This window comes from Sesamum indicum, linkage group LG1 (assembly GCF_026168435.1).
Source record: "Sesamum indicum cultivar Baizhima isolate 11 linkage group LG1, ASM2616843v1, whole genome shotgun sequence".
Taxonomy (NCBI): Eukaryota; Viridiplantae; Streptophyta; class Magnoliopsida; order Lamiales; family Pedaliaceae; genus Sesamum; species Sesamum indicum.
In genome coordinates, this window is record NC_142657.1 from 3,841,920 (window position 1) to 3,867,031 (window position 25,112).

General features: G+C 33.7%; 2 protein-coding genes across 2 annotated transcripts; one reads left to right on the forward strand and one right to left on the reverse strand.

Annotated features, from left to right (window-relative positions):
• The first annotated feature begins 11,311 nt into the window (after nucleotides 1-11,311).
• Nucleotides 11,312-15,099, forward strand: LOC105156597 (Leucine-rich repeat protein kinase family protein). Its single transcript, XM_011072776.3, has 2 exons — nucleotides 11,312-13,351; nucleotides 13,436-15,099. The coding sequence occupies exons 1-2, from the start codon at nucleotides 12,180-12,182 to the stop codon at nucleotides 14,913-14,915; spliced, it is 2,652 nt and encodes an 883-aa protein (XP_011071078.1). The 5' UTR covers nucleotides 11,312-12,179; the 3' UTR covers nucleotides 14,916-15,099.
• Nucleotides 15,100-15,434: 335 nt separating this feature from the next.
• Nucleotides 15,435-19,122, reverse strand: LOC105156606 (putative aminotransferase ACS12). The gene is made up of 4 exons (XM_088883126.1): nucleotides 18,311-19,122; nucleotides 17,488-17,613; nucleotides 16,772-16,932; nucleotides 15,435-16,683 (listed from the first exon to the last, which is right to left on the reverse strand). The coding sequence occupies exons 1-4, from the start codon at nucleotides 18,776-18,778 to the stop codon at nucleotides 15,828-15,830; spliced, it is 1,611 nt and encodes a 536-aa protein (XP_088739252.1). The 5' UTR covers nucleotides 18,779-19,122; the 3' UTR covers nucleotides 15,435-15,827.
• Nucleotides 19,123-25,112: the final 5,990 nt, after the last annotated feature.

Sequence of the window (25,112 nt, forward strand, 5' to 3'; positions counted from 1 at the left end):
CCATCAAGGATGGTTTCCATTCAACCAAAGGTCTTCCAATCAACTTTAAAACTTTTCAAAATTTGCCTCTTGGACTTTAATAAAATTAAATATATATATATATATATAAAATATTCGAGTTTTCAATTTGATTCGATTAAGTGAGCCTGTAATAAAAAAAATCATATTGAATAGTTTAAAGTTATAGAAAATATCAATTATCGAAAATAATGCAATTGAAATACATAAAAATATTTTATAGCTGAGATTAATATATATTCACAATCTGTAGTAAATTTATATATTTATAAATGTTAGTATTACATTGATGCAACTATCATCTTACATTGTTGAACAACATATGTTAATCGGACCATCAAAATTCAAATAAAACCGTTAGATATGATCATACTTACAGAAAAATACACTTGGTAAAGTTTTAGACTTATTGGTTATACGGATGTCAAGATATCGTACTTGGAACATAAGAATAATCATTCAAGTAAGTGTATCATAGAATCAGGCCATGTGATTTTAAATCAAACTCTCCAATATGATCTAATGGACACGGTCTTATATATATTTAAATTTGATGTGAATCGAGTTACCAGATTTTAAAATATCATAATTATTGATTAAATTTTTTGATCTCATTATATATATAATAAAATAATAATTAAAATTATTCAACCATCACTATTATTATCCAAAATAAAATGTATGATATTGATTAATAATTATAATATATGGTCAATTTTGATTATAAAATTGATCAAATATTAAATACAAAATTAAATATATAAAAAAATCAAAAATAAAATATATATATAAAAAAAACTCGCGAGCTTATGAACAGACACAATTGAGCTCGACTCGAGCTCAAAATCTTCGCTGGTGAGAAAAAACATTAAGAGGGATGTGTGTTTTTTATTAAAATAAAAAAAATTAATAAAAAGTTTACTTTTAGTTTTATTGTAATTAATTAAAATTAAATAATTCATTATAATTATATAAATATATATATATATTATCATGTCATATAAAATTTTACAACTTAATTATTATTTTCATAAATAAAAAATATTCTTATTTTTGTGTTTTAATATTTTCATAAATAAAAAAATTTCTAATTACAACATCAGAGACAAAAATTTCCGTGGCTAAATTAAAGAAAAAATTAGCTACGGAAATACAGAAGGAAATAACTAAAAAAGTTAAGTGCCAGCCATCCTGATTTTTTAAGTAATCATTTAATAGTATCAGAGATGGATATAGAGACGGATTATAACATATTTTAGTGAAATTATATATCCGTCTCTAACTCCATCTCTAAGATAAAAATTATTAATAATTTATTATATAAAAAATTCGTTCTCTAAAATCCGTCTTTGATAAAGACGGATTTCATTCTGTCTCTGAATTTCCATCTCCGATACCCTATTTTCTTGTAGTGATAGTTGAAAAAAAACATCAACACTTGTTGCAAATAGCTAGGGCCTTGTTATTCCAAACCAAAATGCCTTCGAAATTCTGGACTAAAGCTCCTCTTACTACACCACCTACTTCATAAATAGGCTTCCTACTTTGGTGTTAAACTGGAAAAACCCCTTTGAGTTGTACAATAAGCCTACCACTTATTCCCACTTAAAGACCTTTGGTTGCTTCTACTATGCAGCAAACACTTTACCTAACAAAAAGAAAATTGGACCGTAGGAATACCAAGTGTGTGTTCCTAGGAAATGCACATGGATGTAAAGGATACAAGGTATATGACTTAGAGTTTAAGGCTATCATTATTACCAGAGATGTAGTTTTCCATGAGGAAGTATTTCCTTTTCATTCTATAAATTACACTAAATCTACCTACCCACTCCCTTTTCTAATAGACAGCACTCAAGAGGTCAAGCAAGACCCTTTACAGTCTGAAACATCTCTCCAAACGACCATGCGGAACTTAGTCCACCAACTCAAACCTTCCAACTTAGAAGATCAACTAGAACAATGTCGAAGCCTACTTGGCTGAATGATTTTGTTTGTGGTTTTTCTTCTGCTTCAAAAGCTATACAAATTATCTCTCTAGCACATTCCTGTATGTGCTTTGTAGATTGTTTATCAGTTTGGCAGGAACCCAAAAACTTCACAAAAGGTTATTGATGAACAAATAGTGCTTCTTGTGTATGTTGATGACATATTAGTTGCAACACCCTCAAATTCTTACATCAAGGATGTAAAAAGAGTATTTGCATAGTTTCTTTACTATTAAAGATTTACGAGTAGCTAAGTACTTCCTCGATATTGAGTTGGCAAGGTCTTCACAAGGTTTGGTAACCACTCAAAGCAAGTATATTGCTGATATTGTAAGGGATGTTGAACTGGGACAAGCAAAGGCTACTTATACTTCCCTGCTAGCAGAAATCAAACTTAATATAGATTGTGGAGTGTCATTATTAGATGCTTCGAAGTACAAATGGTTGGAAGAGTGTTATATTTGAGCTTTACCAGGCCAGATGTGTCTCATGCGGCTCAGCAATTGAGTTAGTTTTTACAGCATCCTAGACAAGCTAATTAGGATGCAACGATGCATTTAGCAATATATTTGAAGGCATGCAAATAAGTAGGATGAAACGGCTTAGGTGGTTGGTGGATCATATTGGTATGGAATTGACAAGCTTAGCATCTTCTTACATAGTTCATGCAATCTCTAACTATAGTAATAACCCATCCTGTTTATGCGAAGGTATAGCTTTGGTCCCGATTGGTGAGCACAGCAAATTCCAGAATGAGCTTCTTCCATAGCTTGATTTTTTTCATCAACATTTAGACAACGTAGGAAAATTCCATTGGGTGTCATTTATAGAGCGTGCCTTTGTAGTAGATGAATTGAGTTGCCCACCATTGGGTGTTGGTCGGTCGTTGTAGATCATTGGGTAGTTTCCCATATTTCAAATAGTCGACCAATGATTTTCGCCAATCTTCCTCATCGACTTTGAAAACCTCCATTAGCCTTTTTACGTAGTTATCATATAGAAACAACTCAGGCTTTGTGTCTTCGTAGAGACCAAGGAGTTGATTGACCACTAACTGAGAATCTCCATACACCTTGAGATGTAGTTGCTTTATGTCGAAAGCCATTTCTAAACCAAAGATTAGAGCTTGATATTATGTAATATTGTTTGAACAAGTATGTGTCAACATAAAGGAGTAATGCAGTACTTCTCCTTCTGATGTAATAAAGACAACTCTAGCAGCGACTCCTTCTTTCTGGGAGACTCCATTGAATCACATCTTTCAAGGAGGTGTAGCTTCAATGACAAGTACGTCTTCATTAGGTAGGTCATCAGATAAATCCCACTCAACAGGCATGGGATGATCAGTTAAGAAGTCTGCTAGAACTTGCCCTTTCACGACTTTTTGGGGAACGTATGTGATCTTAACTTATTGTAGTTGGAGGAACCATCTTGCAAGCCTATTCGAATGTACTGGTTTCGTCTTGACATACTTCAAAGGGTTAGCCTCTGAGACTAGACGGACACTATAAAATTGAAAATGGTGCTTCAACTTCTGGATTGCAAAGATGGAGTGTGAGACACAATTTTTCAATAGGTGAATATTTGAGCTCATTTAGTGCCATCGTTCTATTCAAATAGTATAATGCATTCTCCTTTCTTTCATCACTTCTATGAGCGAGTAAGATTCCTACAGAGTGCTCTTGAGCAACAACATAAAGAATTAAATGGCGCCCGGGAACAAGTGCAATCAATATGGGGGGCTTCATTAAGTAAAATTTTATACTTTTAAAGGCTTTACCACAAGCTTTGTCCCACTCAAATGGTACATTGTTCTTCATCAGGCAACTAAATGGTTGATAATAGCCTACTAGATTTGAAATGAATCTTCAAAGATATGCTAGTTTTCGTTGTAAGCTCTTAAACTCGTGGATGTTTTTAGGTTCTGGCATTCTCAAAACGGAAACAATCTTGGCCTTCTCAATTTCTATATCCCGCCGGTGGACAATTAACTCAAGAAATTTTCAGGATGTAACTCCAAAGGTACATGAAAATGATCCCCTCGGTTCTTTGATTTCTCAACGAAGTCATCAACGTAGCATTTGACATTCTTGTAAAATATGTCATCAAAGATCCTATGCATAGCCCTTTGATATGTGGCACCGGCATTCTTTAGCTCAAAAGGCATGACTTTATAGCAATTTATACCTTTAGGAGTGTAAAATGCCATCAATTGTTCATCTGCAGGTGCCATATGTATTTGATTCTATCGGAATGATTCTATGAAAGATAAACCTTCTTGATTCGTAGTGGCGTCTATCATTAGTTTAGCAATTGGTAATGGGAACGCATCTTTAGGACATGCATTATTCAAGTCCTTGATGTCAACACATGCTCGAATTTGCCCGTTCTTCTTTCTTACAAAGATGATGTTGGAAATCCACATAGGATATTTGACCTCTCGAATGAAACCGACTTCAATAGTTTATTGACTTCGCCTTCAATCAATGGGATTGACTCAGGTTAAAATCTAAGCTGGCTTTGTTTGATAGAACGAGCCCCTTTCTTTACTGATACGTGGTGCACACCTACTTTTAGGTCGAACTCGGGCATTTCTTTATAGGACCGTGTAAACACATCCTTAAATTCATGGAGTACTATGATATAAACTTCCTCTTCTTTCAGGATTAGCCAGGCATTTGTGTAAATGCGTAGGGCCATTAGTGTCAACTAGATTAACTTCTTTCAATTTATCAACAGTAGCTTTAACACCCTCCTCAAGTTCTACAGGAGCATCTTTGATGTCTTCTTCTTCAACCTCACATCTTCAGTTAAGGTGGTGCGGTAAGATTGGGCAATGTCATCTTCAGCACCATTGCTAATGTAATTAGATGATGCTACACTTTCCCTATCATCCTCATCTTCAGATTATACTTGCATGAAGATCATGGTTTGTGCTTTAACCTTCAAATCTCTGCCTCATTCTGGAACGGATCAAGCTTCTAAGTTTTTGTGTATGTGAAGACTTGATATTTTCTTCGAACGTGCGGCCACCTTAAACATGCCTTTCTTTTGATACACCACTCTTTCACATGCACCCCTACTATCGAAGACAGATTGTTTGTTGGTTGTTCCTTGCACCGTTCTTCTATGGGGGTCAAGTCTATTAAAGATAGATTCTCTCAGATCTTCTTCCCTCTTGTTATCTTCAATTGAAGAAAACTCTTCGGCAACATAATTGTTCTTGACCCTCTTTATGGCAATTCGAACAAGCTTAGGAGGAGTAAAGCCCAAACTTATTCGAGAATCTTGAATTGCATATCTTTTTTCTTTTAGCATTATTTGGGTAGCAGTGAGTCCGTGGAACTTCTTGTGAGTGGCTTCACGAGGAAGTTTCCTAAGGCTTAGTTTTTCTTTTGGGTTATATCCGACTTAAATAAAAAGCTTCAAGGCTTTAGGATTGAATCCTTTTCCATCTATGGCCAACGCCTCATGTCCTCCTTCTTCTTCTTGGGTTGAGGGCACAAATCCCTTGAGTGGCGGCTTAGACGGTTGTTTCATGTTGATATGAGTCAATGGTAAAGTCAGATCCTTTGATAATTTGACTTCAATGGTGGATAAATCATTCTTTCTTACGTTCTGATTACCGTATGACTTTGGATCTTCGGAGGGCAGAACCTCTTTTTCTTTCTTAGCATCCTCGATATAGTACTTAGCATCGTCAAAGTGCGACTTAGCTTCAGTAAAAGGTTTGTTGTCACCGAGTACCGTTTTCACTATACCATCACGGCAATATTTGAGGTATTTGTGCCATGTAGATGGAATTATGGCATTTTTGTGTAACCAGGCATGACTAAGGAGCATGGTATAAGAAGTTTTGGCATCTATAACATGAAACAATGCAATCGGCACCGTGTCCTCCATAATTAATTGCATTCTTATAATGTCGATAGCTCTTTGCCCTCCCTAACTGAAGCCTTAGATAATGAGGCGGTTGTTTGAGAGTTCGTCCATAAGGATTCTCAATTCTTTCAAAATTCATAAAGGTAAGATATTTACTGCAGACCCTCCATCACCAGTATTTGTTCACTTTTTGTTCACACAACAACAAGTAAAGGACAATTATGAGGCTTAGACCCAAGAAGCAAATCTTCATCAGTGAAAGTAATTGTGGGCATACAGTTATCAAAATTTGAGGAATCTTCTTTTTCGAGTAGTGTACCAGCATTGACTGTAGTATCTTCCCTATGCATGGTGTTGCATGAATCCTTGCTGCCATCAAAATATCCACACTTGATTATAATAATGTTTGTTGCCGCAATATCTTTCTCAAGAGAGGTTTTACCTTGGCGAGTCAGTTGCATAGCTTTATCCTTGAACACCAAACAATCTTGTATCATATGCCCGACTAAGCGATGGTATTTGCAATACTTTGGATCATCCACCCGTTCAGCTTCCTCTGGTCCCTTTATTTCTGGAAGATAGATGAGGTTAGCCTCCAACAAATCATCAAATATTCTGGAGACATCGAAATCAAGGAACAAATATTGTCTGGCTTGCATTTTCTTCAAAGTTAATTTTCTTTTTGGCTTATCGTAAGGAGCACTATTCTTTGGGACAACGTTGTCTTTTGCAGTGCCTTTGAGCTTGAAGGGTGCCACATTCACGATCATAGATTCCTTGCTTGGAGCTTTTGAAAAGGGCTTACCCCCTTTCTTTGCTTCTTGCTTTTTCTTGGTCTTACGAAGCTCCTGAATAGATAGTCCTTTTAACTCCACTTGATGTCATACTTAACTCCGTATAATGTGCTCGAGTGGCTAATTTTTCAAAAAAATTGGATAGGATTCCTTGGAGAATATAACGAAGGCCCCGATGCATCCCTTAAATGAACATCTCAATAGCGAAAGCTACAGATAATCGATCTTTGTAATTAAGGTTCATATTCCTCCACCTGTTGATATAATCAATGATTTGTTCTTCCTTCCATTGGCGAGAATTCGAAGGCTCAATCATGCTAATAGTTTGCCGACTGCTATAGAAACAATTAAGGAATTCTAGTTGTTCCCATCCATTGATTGAGCTAGCCTCGAAGTTAGTATACCAACTAAGACATTTTCTTTCAGTGATCGGACAAACTGCTTGACTAAATGGTCCCCATATGTTCCACTATTGTTGCGCGTTTCGGCAAAGTGAGCCATGTGCTGCTTAAGATTGCTCTTGCCATCAAATTATGGGAACTTTGGTAGTTGATAGCCCATTGACATTTTCAAGTTGTCAATCCTTTGAGTGTAAGGCTTGGAATAAGCCAGGGATGACCTTGAACTTTCCTCAATTTTGCTTCTGATGGTTCTCTCAATGAATTCTTTCACTTGATCCAGAAAAATCAGTCCATCAGATGAAACTTGAAATTCTTTTGCAGACTTATCCTTTTTAATATAATGTTGCTTCGTGGATGCCTATGCTTCATAATGAGCCTCAACTTGTTTCCCCATGATATGACTCGTATCAACATTATTTGTCTTGTTGATCAACCTAGCGATTTGAGCATCTGGCTCTTGGACCTGCTTCAAAAGTCCCTCAATGGCTCTTGTCAAACTTGCAAGTTGCTCCTCTACAGTTGTAACATTCATCATCATAATTGGATCCACATTTATTATTAAGAAATAGCTAAGCACAGAGCCAAAAGAGGAAGGAGGAGATTGATTACCATAAAGAGTTCAAACTACCAAGAACTCCCATACAAGGGAGAATGTAGAGCTCCCATGCAAGAGAGTTACTTTGTTAATAATTCTTATTTGATAAGTTTAATTATAGTTTTAAAGAAACGTGGTTTGAATTAAATATTATCGAAAAATGGGCGAAACATCACAAAAATTGCATTTGCACCCAAAATGAAGGTTCAAGCGGCTCAATCTCAGGGCCAATGGAGACTTAATTATACTTTAAAATAAGTGATTATCAATTTATTATTGAAATCTATTGACGAGTGTTTTGATTTACAACTCCTATTTTTGAACTATTTAAAATTTATTTATATAAAAGTATAAGCAACTTTTTATCAGCTTCTCCATCATACTAGTAAAATTGCAAATATTCAATTGTTTTTCAAGTACTCTAATTTTATTTTTTTTTTTTCAATTTTATTTTTAAACACTCTCAACTTTTATAATTTATTCTCGTTATAAAAATAAAAATTATTGCAAACACCGTAGAGAATTTATACGGACATGAGCCTGTGGTTGGCAAGGTGGTCCAAACGTGTGCATCCACCTTAATACACCCTAATTAATTATGAATCTTTAATTTCAACGAAAGCTCATTAATTTATTTTCACAATTAATGTTACACTTTAACTGCATGCACACTCATCCCTCTTATTCTTTTATTACATATGTAAATTGCATCATTCCGACAACATTTCAGCAATAAATTTTGGAAAAAAACTCCATGCAGTTGACTTCACTTTACCCCATTATTAAACATTCTAGTAGTTTCTTTTTTCCCAAAAATTATAATTTTAGTATTGTAATTTAAGGGATAGTATTTTTAATTTTGTACGAATTCATTTTGGCGGTTTATTTATGTAACTTTACTATTTTGATAATTTTAGTTATTTTTCGACTAATTTGATTGAAAAAAAATTGTATGTGACTTGCACATGACCCAATTAAATTGTAATTTTAGTATTGTAAATCACTTTCGTGCAGGACAAAAATACCAACTCCGCTAAGTTACAGAACTAAAAATGGCAATGTTCTTTAGGTTACGAGACCAAATTGCAATTTAATTAGGGTCGTGTGCAATTCATATGCAATATTTTGGCCGGGAATGGATAAAAATTGCCAATATTTTAAAATTACAGAACTAGATTATGAAAATTAATTCGTGTGGGAGAAAAAATACCACCCCCATAAATTATAGAGCTAAAATTGCTTTTTTTCCCTTCTTTCTGAATATGTCATATAATATGTTCGGTGTTTCTAACATTACTACGAAAATATGAATTATTCTTTATATATAAATTACTACGACTTAAAATTATTGCAATCAAATTACTTATGATGATCAAATTTAATATAAAATTTTTTACCACAATCAATTAATATTTATCGTAATTTTAACTATAGTCAAAAAATCTATAATTATTTTTAGATATTACTGTAAAAGAATTAAATGTGGGTAGTATTTGTAAAAAAAAGTGAAAAGAAACTAAAAACTAAATTGGATAGCGTTTGGAGAAAAATCACTTCTAAAATAAACTTAATTGATGAAAGACTGTTTTGTCCATTTGTGTTAAAAAAAACTATTGTTTTACTTATTATTTTGTTTGTTGTTTGTCATTAATAATTATTTTTCCACAAAAAATTATAAATTATATTTTAATTAGTATTTCATACTTATATTTTTAAAAATATGTTTAATTTAATAATATTTCTAATAAGTAATATAATTGTTCGTTCATACACAATAATTAAAATTAAATGATTGCAAAAAATAATTATTTTATTAATTAATTAAAATAATAATATGTACACGAAATAATATAATTAGATGATATAGCACATAAAATATAAAAACTTAAAATATTAAATATGTGAAAGTGTAAATTTAAATTATTTAAAAACTCCGATATGAACTTTAAATATATAATTTTTAAAATAAATTAAAAATAGTAAAGTTGAATTAAAATTATTATAATAAGAAAAAAATAGTAAAAGATAAAATTGAATTTATTTATTAAAAAGCCAAATCAGCTAAAAGCACCCCCCCAAGGTGCTTCTAATTTTGGTCTAAAAGCGCTCTTTTTAGCCATTTCTGAAGCAGAAGTTGACATCCCAAACACTTCAAAAGTGCTTTTAGAGAGCCGCTCGCAAACACTCCCTTAGACTAGTACTCTATTTAAAGCCCACTTCTTTTGCACCATACCACGCTATAAAGAAAATTAATTTTTGCTACTTTATAAATGACAATGATTTGAAATATTCGGTAAATCAATACTATTAATCACAATAAAACAAAACCAACGCTACGATTCAAATCTTCACCACGACAATCAATATTTTTATCGAGAGTTTGGCCTCACTTGCAGAAACAACGAATAATGACTGTTGTGCAGCCATAGTTAGTTAATATTTATCACAGTTTTCTTTTTTGACTATAATAATTAAATATAATAAAAAAATTATATTTTTATTTAGACCCATACCCTTTTCATGTGACTCTTGTATTTGGAAAATATCAAGTGAAAATTTAACAAAATAAGATATATATAACAAAACAATAATGATAATAATACTAAGAGGTAAAAATTTAAATAATTTCTATAGGGTCATGTGAATTGCCATTTAGGAGCACCTACAACTTATAATGGTACAATATTTGTGTGGAAATTATTAACGTTAAAGTAAATAGTACTTATATTATATAAAGAAAAAAACAAAAGGTGGACCTTTTCTTGTCTATGTCAGTAATTATAATAATAATAAATTTATTAATATTAATGTACCCAAAAATAATTATATATTCCAACCAATGTCTACTCATAAGTCCTTGTCGTATTCATACATATGGAAACTGACCAAAAACGAATACCTCATTCAATTCAAACCCCATTTCCCTGCATCCCACGCCAATTGATCCATGCTATGCTCTTTTTTGTTTTTTTATAATTTTATTTTATATTCAAACATCGAGCACATTTAAGATTTGAATACGAGATCTCTTATATATAGAAAAGTCTTGTCCTGAGATTTGATCCGTGCTACACTTGATGCTTTGTGTATCAGTATTTTTGTTTTTAATGCAATTTACCCGATCTTTGATATAAAAAATGAATTAAAAAAAACCTGTAAAAATAAAATAGTAAATTACCCTCTATATTTTGAAAAATGAAGCAAATTACCCTCTATTAAATCATTAAATATGAGATAATTTGCTTCACTTTTTGAAATACAGAGAGTGTAATTTGCCAATTCTTTTTCCACAACAAGGTATTTGCTCGTTTCACATATCACATGGGGTAAATTGTTTTATGTCATTTGTGGGTGATGGAATTTAAAAGATACCACGTTTGGAGTTACGATTTAATAGATGGTCGTAAAAATGCAGATTGTAACTAAATTTCAAAAGTTGCTTCAAATAATGAAGAAATTTGAAGAAAATCATAAACTGCCATATTTGGGCAATTCAATGCAAAACAAGATTAAAAACAACAACATATAGTGGATAAATCATTTCATCAACCAGTGTATTCAACAAGGGATGACAACTCCAACACACACACACACACACACACAAACGAATCTCTTTCAATAATTTTTTCCTTCTTTGTTAAAAATTCTGAATTATATTTCAAGTTTTTGTTGGTAATACAATAAATATTATTGAATCTTGGTGGGTGTGGAGATGGCTTTTTGGTTGTTGGAGAGAATAAATGCTTCTTTTTCTGTGCTGAAAAAGACACAACAGTGGAAGCCATAGTAATGGCCAAGCATTTTAGTTCAGCAAACAGACAGAACGGTTTCTTCCCTTGTTTCTTATTAATATGCTAATGTAATTTTATAATTAACTTTTCATTTCATCAAAGACAGCAGCACACACACACAGCAGTTTGAGCTAGTGTGTGTTCTCTGTGTGTGTGTAATGAGCCATAGATTCATACATCTCGGACCACGTGGTGGCGACCCTCTAAATTCACACACAACACACACTTTGCTTTGCTAATTGCTGTGAGCATCAGAAAGAGAAAGGAATTAATTAAAATTGCCCATCTGTGCTTCTCTTTCCAGCCAGGCCACCCAATTTTTCCATTTCATCAACCCATTCTACATGCTGCCAGCTCTGAGCTCTCCCACCCTCACACACTCATACGCACACACACTGTCCATCTACTTCTTGGACTCTTCAAGTTTCTTGAAACTGTAAAAGAAATATAGAATTTAGGAACTTTCACGCTGACCCACAATCACAACCTGCCCAGAGATCCCACTTTCATTGTTCAAAGAAAGAAGATCTCCAGGGACTAGCATACAAGACAATTCTTGCAGTTTCTTCACATTTTCCAGCAAGATGAGAATTGGGAATGTTACAAGCCAAAGGGTGCAGTTCTTGAGGAAGGGCATTGTTGTATGTGCAGTGGCAGAGATCAAGAACGGGATCCAGCAAGTATAATGCTGGGGTTATGTTGGGGGGAATATGAGAGTACTAGGTACGAGTTTCCACTTCCTTGTATCCCTTTATGCGTTTTGTCTGCTTCAGTTTGTGATAGTTGGAGTCTCTCCAATTACTGAAAAGGAGATTTTGCTTCAGTTTAAGGGCAACATTTCTAGTGACCCTTCTAATATTTTGAGGTCTTGGGATCCTAGTAAAAGCCCTTGTCAAGATTATAGTGGGGTGTTTTGTAATTCAGATGGAAATGTGGTAAGGATTGTGTTGTGGAATACTGGTCTTGGTGGAGTGTTGTCTCCGGCATTATCTGGGTTGAAATCTCTGAGGATTATAACCTTGTATGGGAATAAATTCACTGGTAATGTCCCTGTTGAGTATGGGGAAATTGAGACATTGTGGAAGATAAACTTGAGTTCGAATGCGCTATCCGGATCAATCCCTGAATTTCTTGGAGATTTGCCAAACATAAGATTTCTTGACTTGTCAAGAAATGGGTATACTGGGGAGATCCCTTCGGCATTGTTTAAGAATTGTTACAAGACAAGGTTTGTTTCTTTTGCACATAACAATCTATCAGGGTTAATCCCTGTTTCAATTGGTAATTGTTTGAATCTAGAAGGGATCGACTTGTCTTTCAATGCTCTCACCGGGTTGTTGCCTTTAGAAGTTTGCAGCAGTCCTAGGATGATGTACTTGTCAGTGAGGAGTAATATGCTATCAGGAGGTGTTCTAGAACAGGTTTCAAAATGTGGAAGCTTGGATCTTTTGGATCTTGGCAGCAATATGTTTACTGGATCTGCACCGTTCGAGGTTCTTGGAGTGCCAAACCTTACATACTTCAATACTTCTTGGAATCAATTTCAAGGGGAAATTCCAGATATAGGAACTTGCTCTGGGAAATTGGAAGTCCTTGATGTTTCAGGGAATGCTTTGTATGGAGAAATTCCACCAAGCATCACAAAGTGCAATGGCCTTAAGTATTTAGATTTGGGTTTTAATAGGCTTAATGGAAGCATACCAGTTGGAATTTCTGATTTGAAAAATCTCCTGGTCATTCGACTGGCAAATAACTCAATAGAAGGAACGATCCCTACAGAGTTTGGGAGCATAGAATGGCTTGAAGTGCTCGATTTACACAATCTCAGACTTGGTGGTGAAATCCCATATGAGATCACCAAATGCAAGTTTCTTCTTGAGATGTGAGTCCTATCCTCCCATCTTTAATGTGTTTGCATTAGGTTTCTATTCCATTCAACTGATGAAACTCTGAAATGTATATGCAGGGATTTCTCTGGAAACTCGTTGGAGGGAGGAATTCCACAAAACCTGGATAACATGACATACCTTGTAATTCTTGACCTACATCACAACCAGCTAAATGGAAGCATACCGTTGACCATTGGAAATTTGTTTAACATACATTCTTTAGATTTCTCAGAGAATTTACTCTCCGGTCCAATTCCTTCTAGTCTTGGAAATTTGAAAAATTTAACTCATTTCAATGTCTCTTATAACAACCTTTCTGGTGTTATCCCTTCAATTCAAAACATCCAGCAGTTTGGATTCTCGGCTTTTTTTCACAATCCAGGTCTATGTGGTGCTCCGTTGGAGAACTCCTGCTCAGGTGTTACTGCTACTCCAGTTACAAGGAAACCAAAGTTGAGTGCTTCTGCAATTGTTGCTATAGTTGCTGCTGCTCTGATCGTTACTGGTGTTTGTATCATAACTGTAATAAATATAAAGGCTCGTGGAAGGAAAAGAGAAGATGAAACTATGATTGTTGAGAGCACTCCATTGGCTTCAACAGAATCAAATGTCATCATCGGGAAATTGGTCCTCTTCAGCAAAAGTTTACCCTCAAAGTACGAGGATTGGGAAGCTGGAACTAAAGCTTTGCTTGACAAGGAGTGTTTAATCGGTGGAGGTTCAATCGGGACAGTTTACAAAACTACCTTTGAAGGCGGCATTGCCATTGCAGTAAAGAAACTTGAGACACTGGGACGAATCAGGAACCAAGATGAGTTTGAGCATGAAATAGGACGTCTAGGAAACCTCCAGCACCCGAATCTAGTTGCTGTTCAAGGTTATTATTGGTCATCCAGCATGCAATTAATCTTGTTGGAATTTGTTTCCAAAGGGAATTTATATGATAATTTGCATGGACTTGGATATCCTGGTACTAGCACTGGTTCTGGTAATCCAGAACTAAATTGGTCTAGAAGGTTTCAAATAGCAGTCGGAACAGCCAGAGCCTTAGCCTACCTTCACCATGACTGCAAGCCTCCAGTTCTTCATCTTAACATAAAATCCACCAATATACTTCTTGATGAAAACTACACAGCTAAGCTGTCTGATTATGGCCTGGGAAAGTTGCTTCCCCTTCTGGAAAATTATGGTTTCACAAAAATCCATAATGCAGTCGGATATATTGCACCAGAACTGGCTCAGAGTTCCCGACTCAGTGATAAATGTGATGTTTATAGTTTTGGGGTTATTCTTTTGGAATTGGTTACAGGAAGGAAGCCGGTAGAGAGCGCAGCTGCAAATGAGGTAGTGATTTTGTGTGAATATGTTAGGAGTCTTATAGAGACGGGTTTGGCTTCAGACTGTTTCGACAGAAGTTTGAGGGGATTTGTGGAAAATGAGCTGATTCAGGTAATGAGGTTGGGTTTGATCTGTACTTCTGAAATGCCTTCAAGGAGACCGAGTATGGCTGAGGTTGTTCAGGTTCTTGAGTCTATAAGAAATGGTTCAGAATCATAACCAGTAAGTAGGCGACGTTTCTTTACTTGGTACAGAGAAACATAAGAATTCTTTAGGATTCATTCTGAAAATTACTCCCTTCAATTGTTTGTAGTTGGCAGCAATGTTATTCCATTCTTTTGTAGTTTATGGAGCATATATTTTGTACTACATATCCCAAAATAAATGAATTTTCGAGCTTAAATGTTCTCTTCCTCCTTCGTCGCCTATGTGCTAAAAATGAGGCTATCTTTCAGCAGACAGTGTCAAAATTGCATTTGGCCAATGTAACCACTGCACTCAGGTCATTTGGAGCATATCACTAATTCCCAGTTCACACTACAGATTCTGTCATCAAAATGACTGCAATCAAATTCTCATAAACAGGTTTGCCTGTTAAATAGAGTTCTGCTCTGTTTAAGTAATTATGTAAGAACAACAGCAATTCATCATGTTAAGTTGTATGATCAATTCAGTTCATCTGTCAGTCACATTTTCTCACAATCAACATCAACTAGGAACAGAGCAGAACAGATCTAGTTCCATGTAAAAACTGTCCAGTTTTCAAATTATTGCCTATACTCTCGAAGGATAAATACAAAGTGACAGTACAAGAACATAATATTGTAACTTCATATAGTATTCTGCACAAAAAGAATAAACCCACTTTTCCTAAGGATTGTCTCCATCTAGCATCTGCTGTAAACAACCTATCTATAATGATCAGATTCTGAGCCGTTACAAATACGGTCGAATGCAGAGAGAGGAGAACAGTAGGTTGCCGCATCCGCTGTCAGAGCTGGCCAGCAATCCAATGATCAGTAGCTTCGCTCTTTCAAAACTCGACGCACAACAAGAAACTTACACGAGCTTGACATAAGTATATCTATAATCTGAACGTTTAGCCTGAAAAGGCAATGAAAAAATAACAATTTAACTAGGCGATCTACAGGTTTCAGTAACTTCCTGAATACGTTGCATAGCTAAAGGAATATCATTCTCACTTAATGTGGTGAAACAGAAACCGAACCACCCTGGCTCAACACAATGACAAAAAGATCCAGGAAGGGCATTGATCTTAGCCATGCTCAACAGTTTATCCCATAGCTCAAGCTCTCCTTTTTCACTGTACGAGCGAATCAGCCAGCTCATATCAGCCCAGCAATAGAAACCCCCAGAGCTCTTCATGCACTCGATTCCCAACTGTTTTAACCCGTTTACAAACTCAGTGTACATACTTCGGACCCTTTCCCTACTGAACTTAATTGTTTGCTGAACAAATTTCGTATCTGCTAGCATGGAGATAAGCAAATGCTGGGAAGGGACTGAAACAGATGAAAATCTTGCTAGTTTCTTGGCAGCGGACAGAACATTGTCGTTGAGAGTGTAGATGAGCCCTATCCTGAACCCGGGAAGAGATAGATCCTTTGACAGTCCATAAACTATGTGAACTCGGTTTCTCTCAATATCTTCTGTATCAACGATTTCTGCCATGCTCACAAACTCTTCAGTTCCATGAGTGGATCCAACCAATAGCTCATTGGAAATAATATGGATATTCTTCTCTGTAGCAAAGTCCAGAATGCTGTAAAGTATTTCACGGCTGTACAGAATGCCAACGGGATTTGAAGGGTTGGATAATATTATCCCACGAACTTTAAGACCACGTTTTTTGGCTTGGTTGAATGCTCGATCAAGAGAATTAGTACTCAAACTGAAGCCATCTGCACTGCGGCAAGGAACTGGAATGATCTCCACCCCCGTCCGCCATTTGAGGTCCCCATCAAGACTGCATATTTGCTATGTTACTACTGCCTTCACTATTTTAATCAACAACCATGAGTACATCATACCACAGGGAAGGAAATGAGACTTACTCAGGACAGTATGGTGATGGTACAAGAAATGCATTTCCTGGATCAGCCAAAGATAAGGCAAGAATCTCAATTGCGGGGGTCGCACCAGCTGTAAATACTATTTGTTCTGGGTTGAAAACAAGTGGTCTCTCCATGAGTTTAGACATGAATCCTGCCACAACCTGTAGTTTGAATAATTAGCACAGACCTATGGAGTTAGTGTGTTGATGAATAAACATGAGATGCATTCAATGCCGATTTATCTTGAAAACCAAAGGGAGGGTTATATATAGGTCATTTGTCACCAAAAATGAAAGTTTTCGAAGTTATGGCCTCATAAATCAGATAAATAATGTAAGGCGAATAGTGCAATTTTGAGGAGTAAACACTGTTCATTATCTTTTCAAGCCAAACTCAGCTGCTTAATGTAGAAAACAGTGCATAGAAGTCTCTGCTGTTCCAGTACCTCTGTAAAGTTTACAGCATTGACTCATCAAAACGAAATGCAACTCTGCCGCTGTATATGTATATGTATCAAATTATCAAAGATGAAACTACTCTGCTGCAATACTCAAAATTTTACTTGACCTACCAAGTTCATTAGTGCAGAAAGTAGATACAATTGCCAAAATTAACACCTCTCATCTTTGATGCACCAAAGTAAGCAGCCCCCACCTATTTTTAATTCGGGGGATGGAAAAGAAATGAACGATAACCATAAGCATGGAAATACCTACTATTTTCAACTCCATCAACCCATCAAATGGCTGATATGTGGCAAGTCCAGTTATGCTTAATTGCTTGCTCATTATCGATCCCGCTTCATGATCTGCAAGCCACTCTTGAATCAAATCCAACAATAACTGCATCAACCACAAAAATCAAACACCATATTCGGTCAATACAACAAAAATAACAGATGCTCTCGGATAAAATTTAAAAGCTGTTATCTTTATCACCCATAAATAAACCAGAGATACATACAGGTTACATGCATTCGCACATACAACTCATGGACACACATCCCCAGCTAATTACTGAACTTGGAAGGCATATTCAACGCAAATAAACCTATGAACTGACACGTCTGCCAGTCAAATGAAAGCACAAAAACTTTCTGCATTTCAAACTAAATGCAATGTTTGATGTTCTGGCAAATGAATATTTCACGGAGTGCATATTGATGACAGAAATCACTATCAGATTAAGACTACAGCTAGATGTTACGATACATAGTTACGGCTGGATTTTCAGTCTTAAGAATTCAAATTTATCAATACAAAAACACAGCTTTAGAAAGACAGGTCTGTTTAACTTGATGAAAAGCTCAAATACAATACATTTACTTTATATAACAAGGCATTCAAAGAAATATGCACAACCACACCCCATCATCAGAACTCACATAATAGTGGCACAGATGCACTTATATCAATTCATCAGAATAAAGTCGAAGAGAAAACAGAGTACAAAAACACTTTCTGTTAACAAAGAAGTAGAAATGCAAGCACAACAAAGTCTGTCAAATCACAAAGATTTCATTTATTAACAAAATCCCACCCTGTTCTCGGCCAACCCAAGCTGGATAACACCATCCGGATTCTCCACCTCATCAAAGGGGTCCTCCTCGACCCGCTTCAGCCCCACATAGTAAGGCCCATCACTCTGTTTAACAAGAGCATTGGCTCGAGACGACACGTTGGCCGGCCCACTCGACCCCCTCGGAGAGAGTAGCAACCTTGAGTGCACCCTTTGCAGCCCAGAAAAAGAAGAAGAAGGAGAAGAATGCTCCGGCAAAAGGGTCTCAGTTTCCGGCGTTGAAGGAGGCGGGTTCCGGCGCCCTTCCCCGTCGCGGCTCTTGAGGTACAACTGCAAGAAGTAGAAGAGAGCACAAGGGATAACCGAGCCAAAGAAAAGGCCTCCGCGGCCTTGCACCACTCCTTGTAAGGGCACAATCACCCTCATCCCCGCCGCCGCGCCGCCGCCACCAGTTGCAGTGGTGGAGGAGGTGCCTCTGGCCTTTCTCATGGCGACATCATGCTGACCCACCAACGCGACAGCGACGGAGTGTACAAAGCAAGAACACCTGGTTAATTTTCCTCAAGAAATATCCTGATTTTTCATAAATGAGTGAGTGACGGAGAAGAATGGTAGCTGATTTTTATGTTGTTCTTGTCTGTCAGTATTTGAACATCATTATGCGAACAAATGTACAGTATCCCGAAGCAGACTCAGTGCTCCAAAATCGAGGAGAAAATCAGTGAAAATGGTACAGTAATTGGAAATAGACAACGGTATTGGTTCGTCTGATGAATTTTGCGCGCTTTTTGGCGATTTTAATTTTGGTGGGATTTTGGTGAGCTGAGTGGTGGGAAATTCAAGCATCAATTCAATTTCATCGTATCTGAATTAATTTTAAGGTTCTTATAATCTCTTTAAAAAAGTTCAACTTTACTTAATTTTTCTTGAAACATCTTATAAATTTTTTAATTTTCAATTTAATAAACAAAACACACTCATAATTTTATTTTTACTTTTCATATAATTGACATTTTTCCTCTAAAAAATTATTTATTTAAATAATTTTAAATTCTAATAGTTTTACGGGTTTTCGATCATTTTTACATTATCAAAAATTTATTATCTCAACCTCTCAACATCATATAAACTATACCATCTTATTTATCCAAACACTTTATAATCTAATTTTAAAATAAAATTAAACACATTTAACCTCTTAAAACATCTCATTTTTCAAATAACCTACAATATGACAAAATTCTACAGTTACGACTTCAAGATCGAATAAGTTATCAGTCTTATTTAAGACATTATGAATTACTCGCAAACCGCTTCTTATATATTGGACTGAAAATTCGATTCACCCATATAAGTGATTGCTTTACTATTTCAGAAAATGATGGATGATTTTACATTTATGACGTGATTGGTTAACAAGAATTTTTGGAAATTGAGTTTGAATTCAGGCATGAGATTTGGATTGAATTTACAAATTGGTCCTTCCTTTTCTTGCTGATTGCTTAAAGCAACAAAATTACTAAAAAAAAGAAGTAACAAGATCCTAGGTTGAGGGCCAATTAATGAAGGCCTGCAGGCTGTCCCTCTTTTTGACTTTGTTTTCCGTTACCGACGTCTAAAATATGTCTTAACTCTATTTCTTTATTTCGAGTTCCATTTCCATAATTAGTTAATTATTAAATTGATATTTATTTCTTAAAATTATATCTATAATAAAATATTAATATTTTAAAAATATAAAACGGGTCAAACCAATCAGGGTCGAATCGAGTTTGGATCCGAAAAAGTCTTGGGACCCGAATCTTAGGCTTCTGACGAATATGTCGCGTACCTACTCGATTATTACTTTATATTGTAATTAGTTCCTAAGAATCAGAGCACTCGCAATATGTCTGCATACTTAAATTTTTATTATATAATCTACTTAAATGAATAAATGATCAAAAAGTGAATAATATAAATTAATTTTAAATGTGCAATGAATAAAAAATCATAATAAAATTAATTTATTAAATATATTGTTATTAATTTGTGGAATAAATAAGTATATCAAGAGAATTGTACTTATCAGCTTGCATTTTATAACCTTTAGTTTTAACATATATATATATATATATATATAAAATAAATGATACAATGGAAGTGATAATTATATATTGTAGAGAAATGAAAAACTTGCCTTATAATTGAAAAAATAATAAAAATTTAATTGTAATTATGTGAAATGCAATTTAAACATAAATGAAAAACTCATCTTCATGTTTCATTTTCAATGATAATATATGTAATTAACATGCGCGAAATAAAACATAATTTTTATTTATGACATAATAATAGAGTATACTTTAAAATAATGTGCAAAATATTAAACAATTTTTGTGCATAATATATGTATATAGTGTAAGGGTAATTTTATCCAAAATTTTAGTCAAATAAAATAAACATTAATTACGTACACTTATTAGTTTAGACGAGTGAATAAGATATTTAATATAATTAAAGAGAGTAAAATGCTTTTAGCCCTAATAACTGCTAAACGGCAAGCAAAGTTACTACGCAGGTTGTTCGACCACCGTATAAAAGGGATGGACATGTCTATTGGTAAAATTTTATTTGTTTTCTAGGCTCAGATAGACTTTGCACATAAATTAAAAAAAATTTTACTGTAAAGGGAGTAAATATTCCTTGTTTACTGCTTTTCACTCATAGATAATATAATTTTTTCTGATGTAATAAACAGGTAGAGGTCCGCCAAACCCTCCGCCTAGGCACAGACGACTTTTTGAATAAAAAAAAAAAAAAAGGTTACATGCTTAAATTTGGATTGACACCGGAAGTGAAAAATATTATATATATGACATGACCAATAAAATTATAAATTATCGCGTTTAAGAACGACTACTAACACATAATTTAAAAAGAAAAAAAAGAAAAAGAAATCTATAAAAATGATTAAAAATACAGAACGAATTAAAAAATAGCGTTGGGACATCATAATTTCACATCGATAGGACAAGGGAGCATAGTACTTTAGGGGAATATGTCCATCTCCTGGAAAACAATCACATATATGTAAATTATTATGTAGTTTTCTCCAATGAAAAGTTATGATTATTTAAAATTCTGCCAATAAATCGTAACTTTATTTTAATTTTTGTTGGTTGAAACGCTTTCAAAGAACGTGTTTGAATATCTTTACATTATGGGATGATTTGAACGTGTCTGAATATCTTTACATTATGGGATGATTATATTTACACCCCTGATCTATAGTTAATTTATACAAATTACCCATGCTTTTTGTATAATTACGGAAACTATTCTTAATAGTAAGGAAAAATGGATAGTTTTGTGTAATGATGCTAATATTTTTAGGGTGTAAAAGTAAGGGGTGGTTTGTGTAAGTGATAATGATATTTTGGTGGGTGTATGTGTAATTTTTTAAAAGATAGGAATAATTTATATGAATAGACCATAAATTAAGGAGCATAAATGTAATTATTCCTTATGTTATTGTTGGTAAATGTAATGATGAGAGTAATAAGTTCACACGTGTTCCTTTTCAACCCTATAATAAGATCAATATATCTACACCAACAAATTAAGGATAAATTATATTTTTTGTCCAATAAGTGGACCCGATTCCAATTTTAGTCTCATACTAAGGGTAATTCGCACATTTGGTCCCGTAAGTGGATTTTTTTTCCAATTTCAGTTCCGATTGGGGATTTCCGTTAAAACTTAACGGCAGCTGCTGAAATCCGTTAGGTGCTGTTAAATATGAAGGGAAAGCATGTAGAATTAGAGGGAAAGCATGCGGAATTGGGGGGAAAATGAAACAACTTGGTGGAAATTACATTATACCCTCTTTCTTCTATTTAAATGTAATTTTTCAAAAGAAATATTGGGATCTATTTTTATGTAATTTGTGCAATTTTATTTTTGAAGCTATGTGTAATATCTGAAAATATGTTTCGATTTTTGTAATGTATGTTAAATTTATGTAATCAGTGTTAAATTTATTTAATTTCTATAATTTATGAAAAATATAGTTTAATGTGATATTTATTATCTGAAAATAATAAAAAATATGATATTCTGAATACTTTTGAAATGTCTGAACTTAATGTGAATTTTTTTCTGTAATGATGCAATTCTAAAAATTTATATTTTATGAAAAATTGTTGAAAAGAGTTTCTGAAATTTTTTTAAATTTATTTTTCTGAAATTTTTCTGAAAATGTATGAAATTTCTGCAATTTATTTCATTTCTTCTGAAATTCCTAAATTTTTTAAATTTATTTTAATTTTTCTGTAATCCTATGAATATTAGGAAAAAAAGTTGGGATTTAATTTTACGTAATTTCTAGAAAGTATGTGTAATTTGTGTAATTTTATGAATATGTACAACTTGTGTAAATTTTATGAATATGTGTAATTTGTGTTGTTTTATAATTTGTGTTAATTTAAGAAAATATGTGTAATTTCTGAAAAAATTTTGAATTTATTTTTCTGAAATATTTTTTGGTAATTTCTAAAATTATATATTTATGTATTTTTTAAATTTTATTTTAATTTTTCTATAATCTTATGAATATTAGGGGAAAAAATTGGAATTTAATTTTGTGTAATTTTTTGAAAATGTGTGTAACTTGTGTAATTTAAATCCCATTTCTTCATTTAAATAGAAGGAATAGGGTATAGTGTAATTTCCACCAAGTTGTTGATTTTCCCTCCAATTCTCCATGCTTTCCCTCCAATTCTACATGCTTTCCCTCCATATTTAACAACACCTAACGGATTTCAGCAGCTGCCGTTAAGTTTTAACGAAAATCCCCAACCGGGACTGAAATTGGAAAAAAAATCCACTTATGGGACCAAATGTGCGAATTGCCCTTAGTATGACTAAAATTGAAATCGGGTCCACTTATGGGACCAAAAATATAATTTACCCACAAATTAATATACTTTATTTTTGCATAAACTCTAAAATAAAATATTTTAAACAATTAAATTGCTAACAAAATTTAAAAAAAAAATTGTTAATATTCAAAGAAAATTATCCGTATGACTCTTAACTTTATCTTCTTCGTATCGCTTTCCATAACACATCTTGTAAATTGAAATAATAGAGGGACGCAAGAGGAAATAAACTATTGTGATGTAACGTACGAAACTGTTTCGCTTGGATAAAAGACATTATTATTAGTATTTTTTTTCTTTTTTTTAGGAATTATGCCTTCACTACCGATCATCACCATGCATCAGAAATATTCATGCATTCAAGATCATAAGTTTCTTATAAAAGTACTTACAAATTATCTATTAATACAATTTTTACGTCAGCAAAAAGATTGCGCCCACAACTATATCGTTCTTACGAATTAAAGAAACAACCATTAATTGGCAAAACATTAATTGTCTTACTGCAGCCCTAGTGTACGGTTATCATAAATTACAACGACTTCTCCTGAAATTTCGCATAATTATAAATTCCTCTCATTATTTGAAAAATTATCACTACCCTTCATAATTTCAACACTTGTCTAACAATTAACCTAATAGATCAAGAATTATAATTTTAGATCAAGAATACCATTATAGAAGTGATCAAGAATTATAATTTTAAGTTTTCATCTATTTTTCGTGGTGAAGTGATCAAAATACCATTATAGATCAAGAATTATAATTTTATTTACTTTTTAAATTTTCTTAATTTTTATTAAAAAAATTTCATCCACCTCGTTCAATTTTTTTACAAACTTTTAATTTTCTTTTTTTAAAAAAGTGAGGGCAAAGTTAACAATTTCTTATATCCATCCAAAAATTATATAATTTTATAAAATATCAAGAAGGTATTTATAAATTTACAAATAATAAGAAAATATTCATAATTATGTCAAACGTTTAGGAAGGTAATTGTAATTTACCCGCTACATTATCTCCCTTCGTTTGAGCAGCAATCAAATACATTAGGGCAATGGAAGAATACAACTTCCTGATCTTTTTGTCTTCTGTGTTGTGAACCACAAACCACAAGAATCCAACCAAAGCCCAGCCAGCTACGACAAGAACAACATTAGGGCCTGCTTTTGTTGTCTTATGTTAATTGTGTGGATAAGTTTGGATCCCAGTATGTATGACTTTCTTTTCATTTAGTCTAAGATTTTGGGGTTGTGGGCTATGTCATAATATGAATTTCAGCCACATAAACTGTTTTCTTGGAGCTGAGATTTTGTCAAAATCAATCCAGCTATGAGTGACACAGGTTACTTAGATATTAGGATTTTAATATTGATATCCTGTAATCATAAACGTCATGTATTATTTCATGAAATGACAACGTTTGTGTCACTTCACTAATATTAGTGGCTTGGGCGCGCGATTGCAACAATTCAATATATACAATAATAATCTATTTTTGTTGAAATTAAGGGTTTCGGTTTGAACAAAAAGTTTAGAGATATGCTTTCAGGTAGTTCTATTTTAAATAAGTTTGAATTATTATAATTTAGATAATTATATATAGTTTTATGATTTAGAATAACTTTTAATGTGTATGGTTTATGTGTATTGAGATGGCGAACTATCTTGAATTGGTGGTTGTTCCGACCAAACATATTGGCATATTGAAAACTATGGAAGAAGAAGAAAAAGTAATAGTGATGTGTTGGGCAATACAATTGATGTCCTGTTGCACGAGATATTGTTCATTCTAATATTTTATGAATCTCGTAATTTATTTAAAAAGTGCATGTATAGGGGTTCATAAGCCACTTAAACTTTTCATCTACAATACAGATGAAACATGTGGCAGCATTATC

Excerpts from the sequence above, each read along its gene's own strand:
- LOC105156597 (XM_011072776.3), top strand. The coding sequence starts at position 12,180 with ATGAGAGTACTAGGTACGAGTTTCCACTTCCTTGTATCCCTTTATGCG. Across the intron at positions 13,352-13,435 it reads TGCAAGTTTCTTCTTGAGAT|GGATTTCTCTGGAAACTCGT; the intron begins GTGAGTCCTATC and ends ATGTATATGCAG.
- LOC105156606 (XM_088883126.1), bottom strand. The coding sequence starts at position 18,778 with ATGAGAAAGGCCAGAGGCACCTCCTCCACCACTGCAACTGGTGGCGGC. Across the intron at positions 17,614-18,310 it reads TTGGGTTGGCCGAGAACAGG|TTATTGTTGGATTTGATTCA; the intron begins GTGGGATTTTGT and ends TGGTTGATGCAG. Across the intron at positions 16,684-16,771 it reads CCATCACCATACTGTCCTGA|TCTTGATGGGGACCTCAAAT; the intron begins GTAAGTCTCATT and ends GCAAATATGCAG.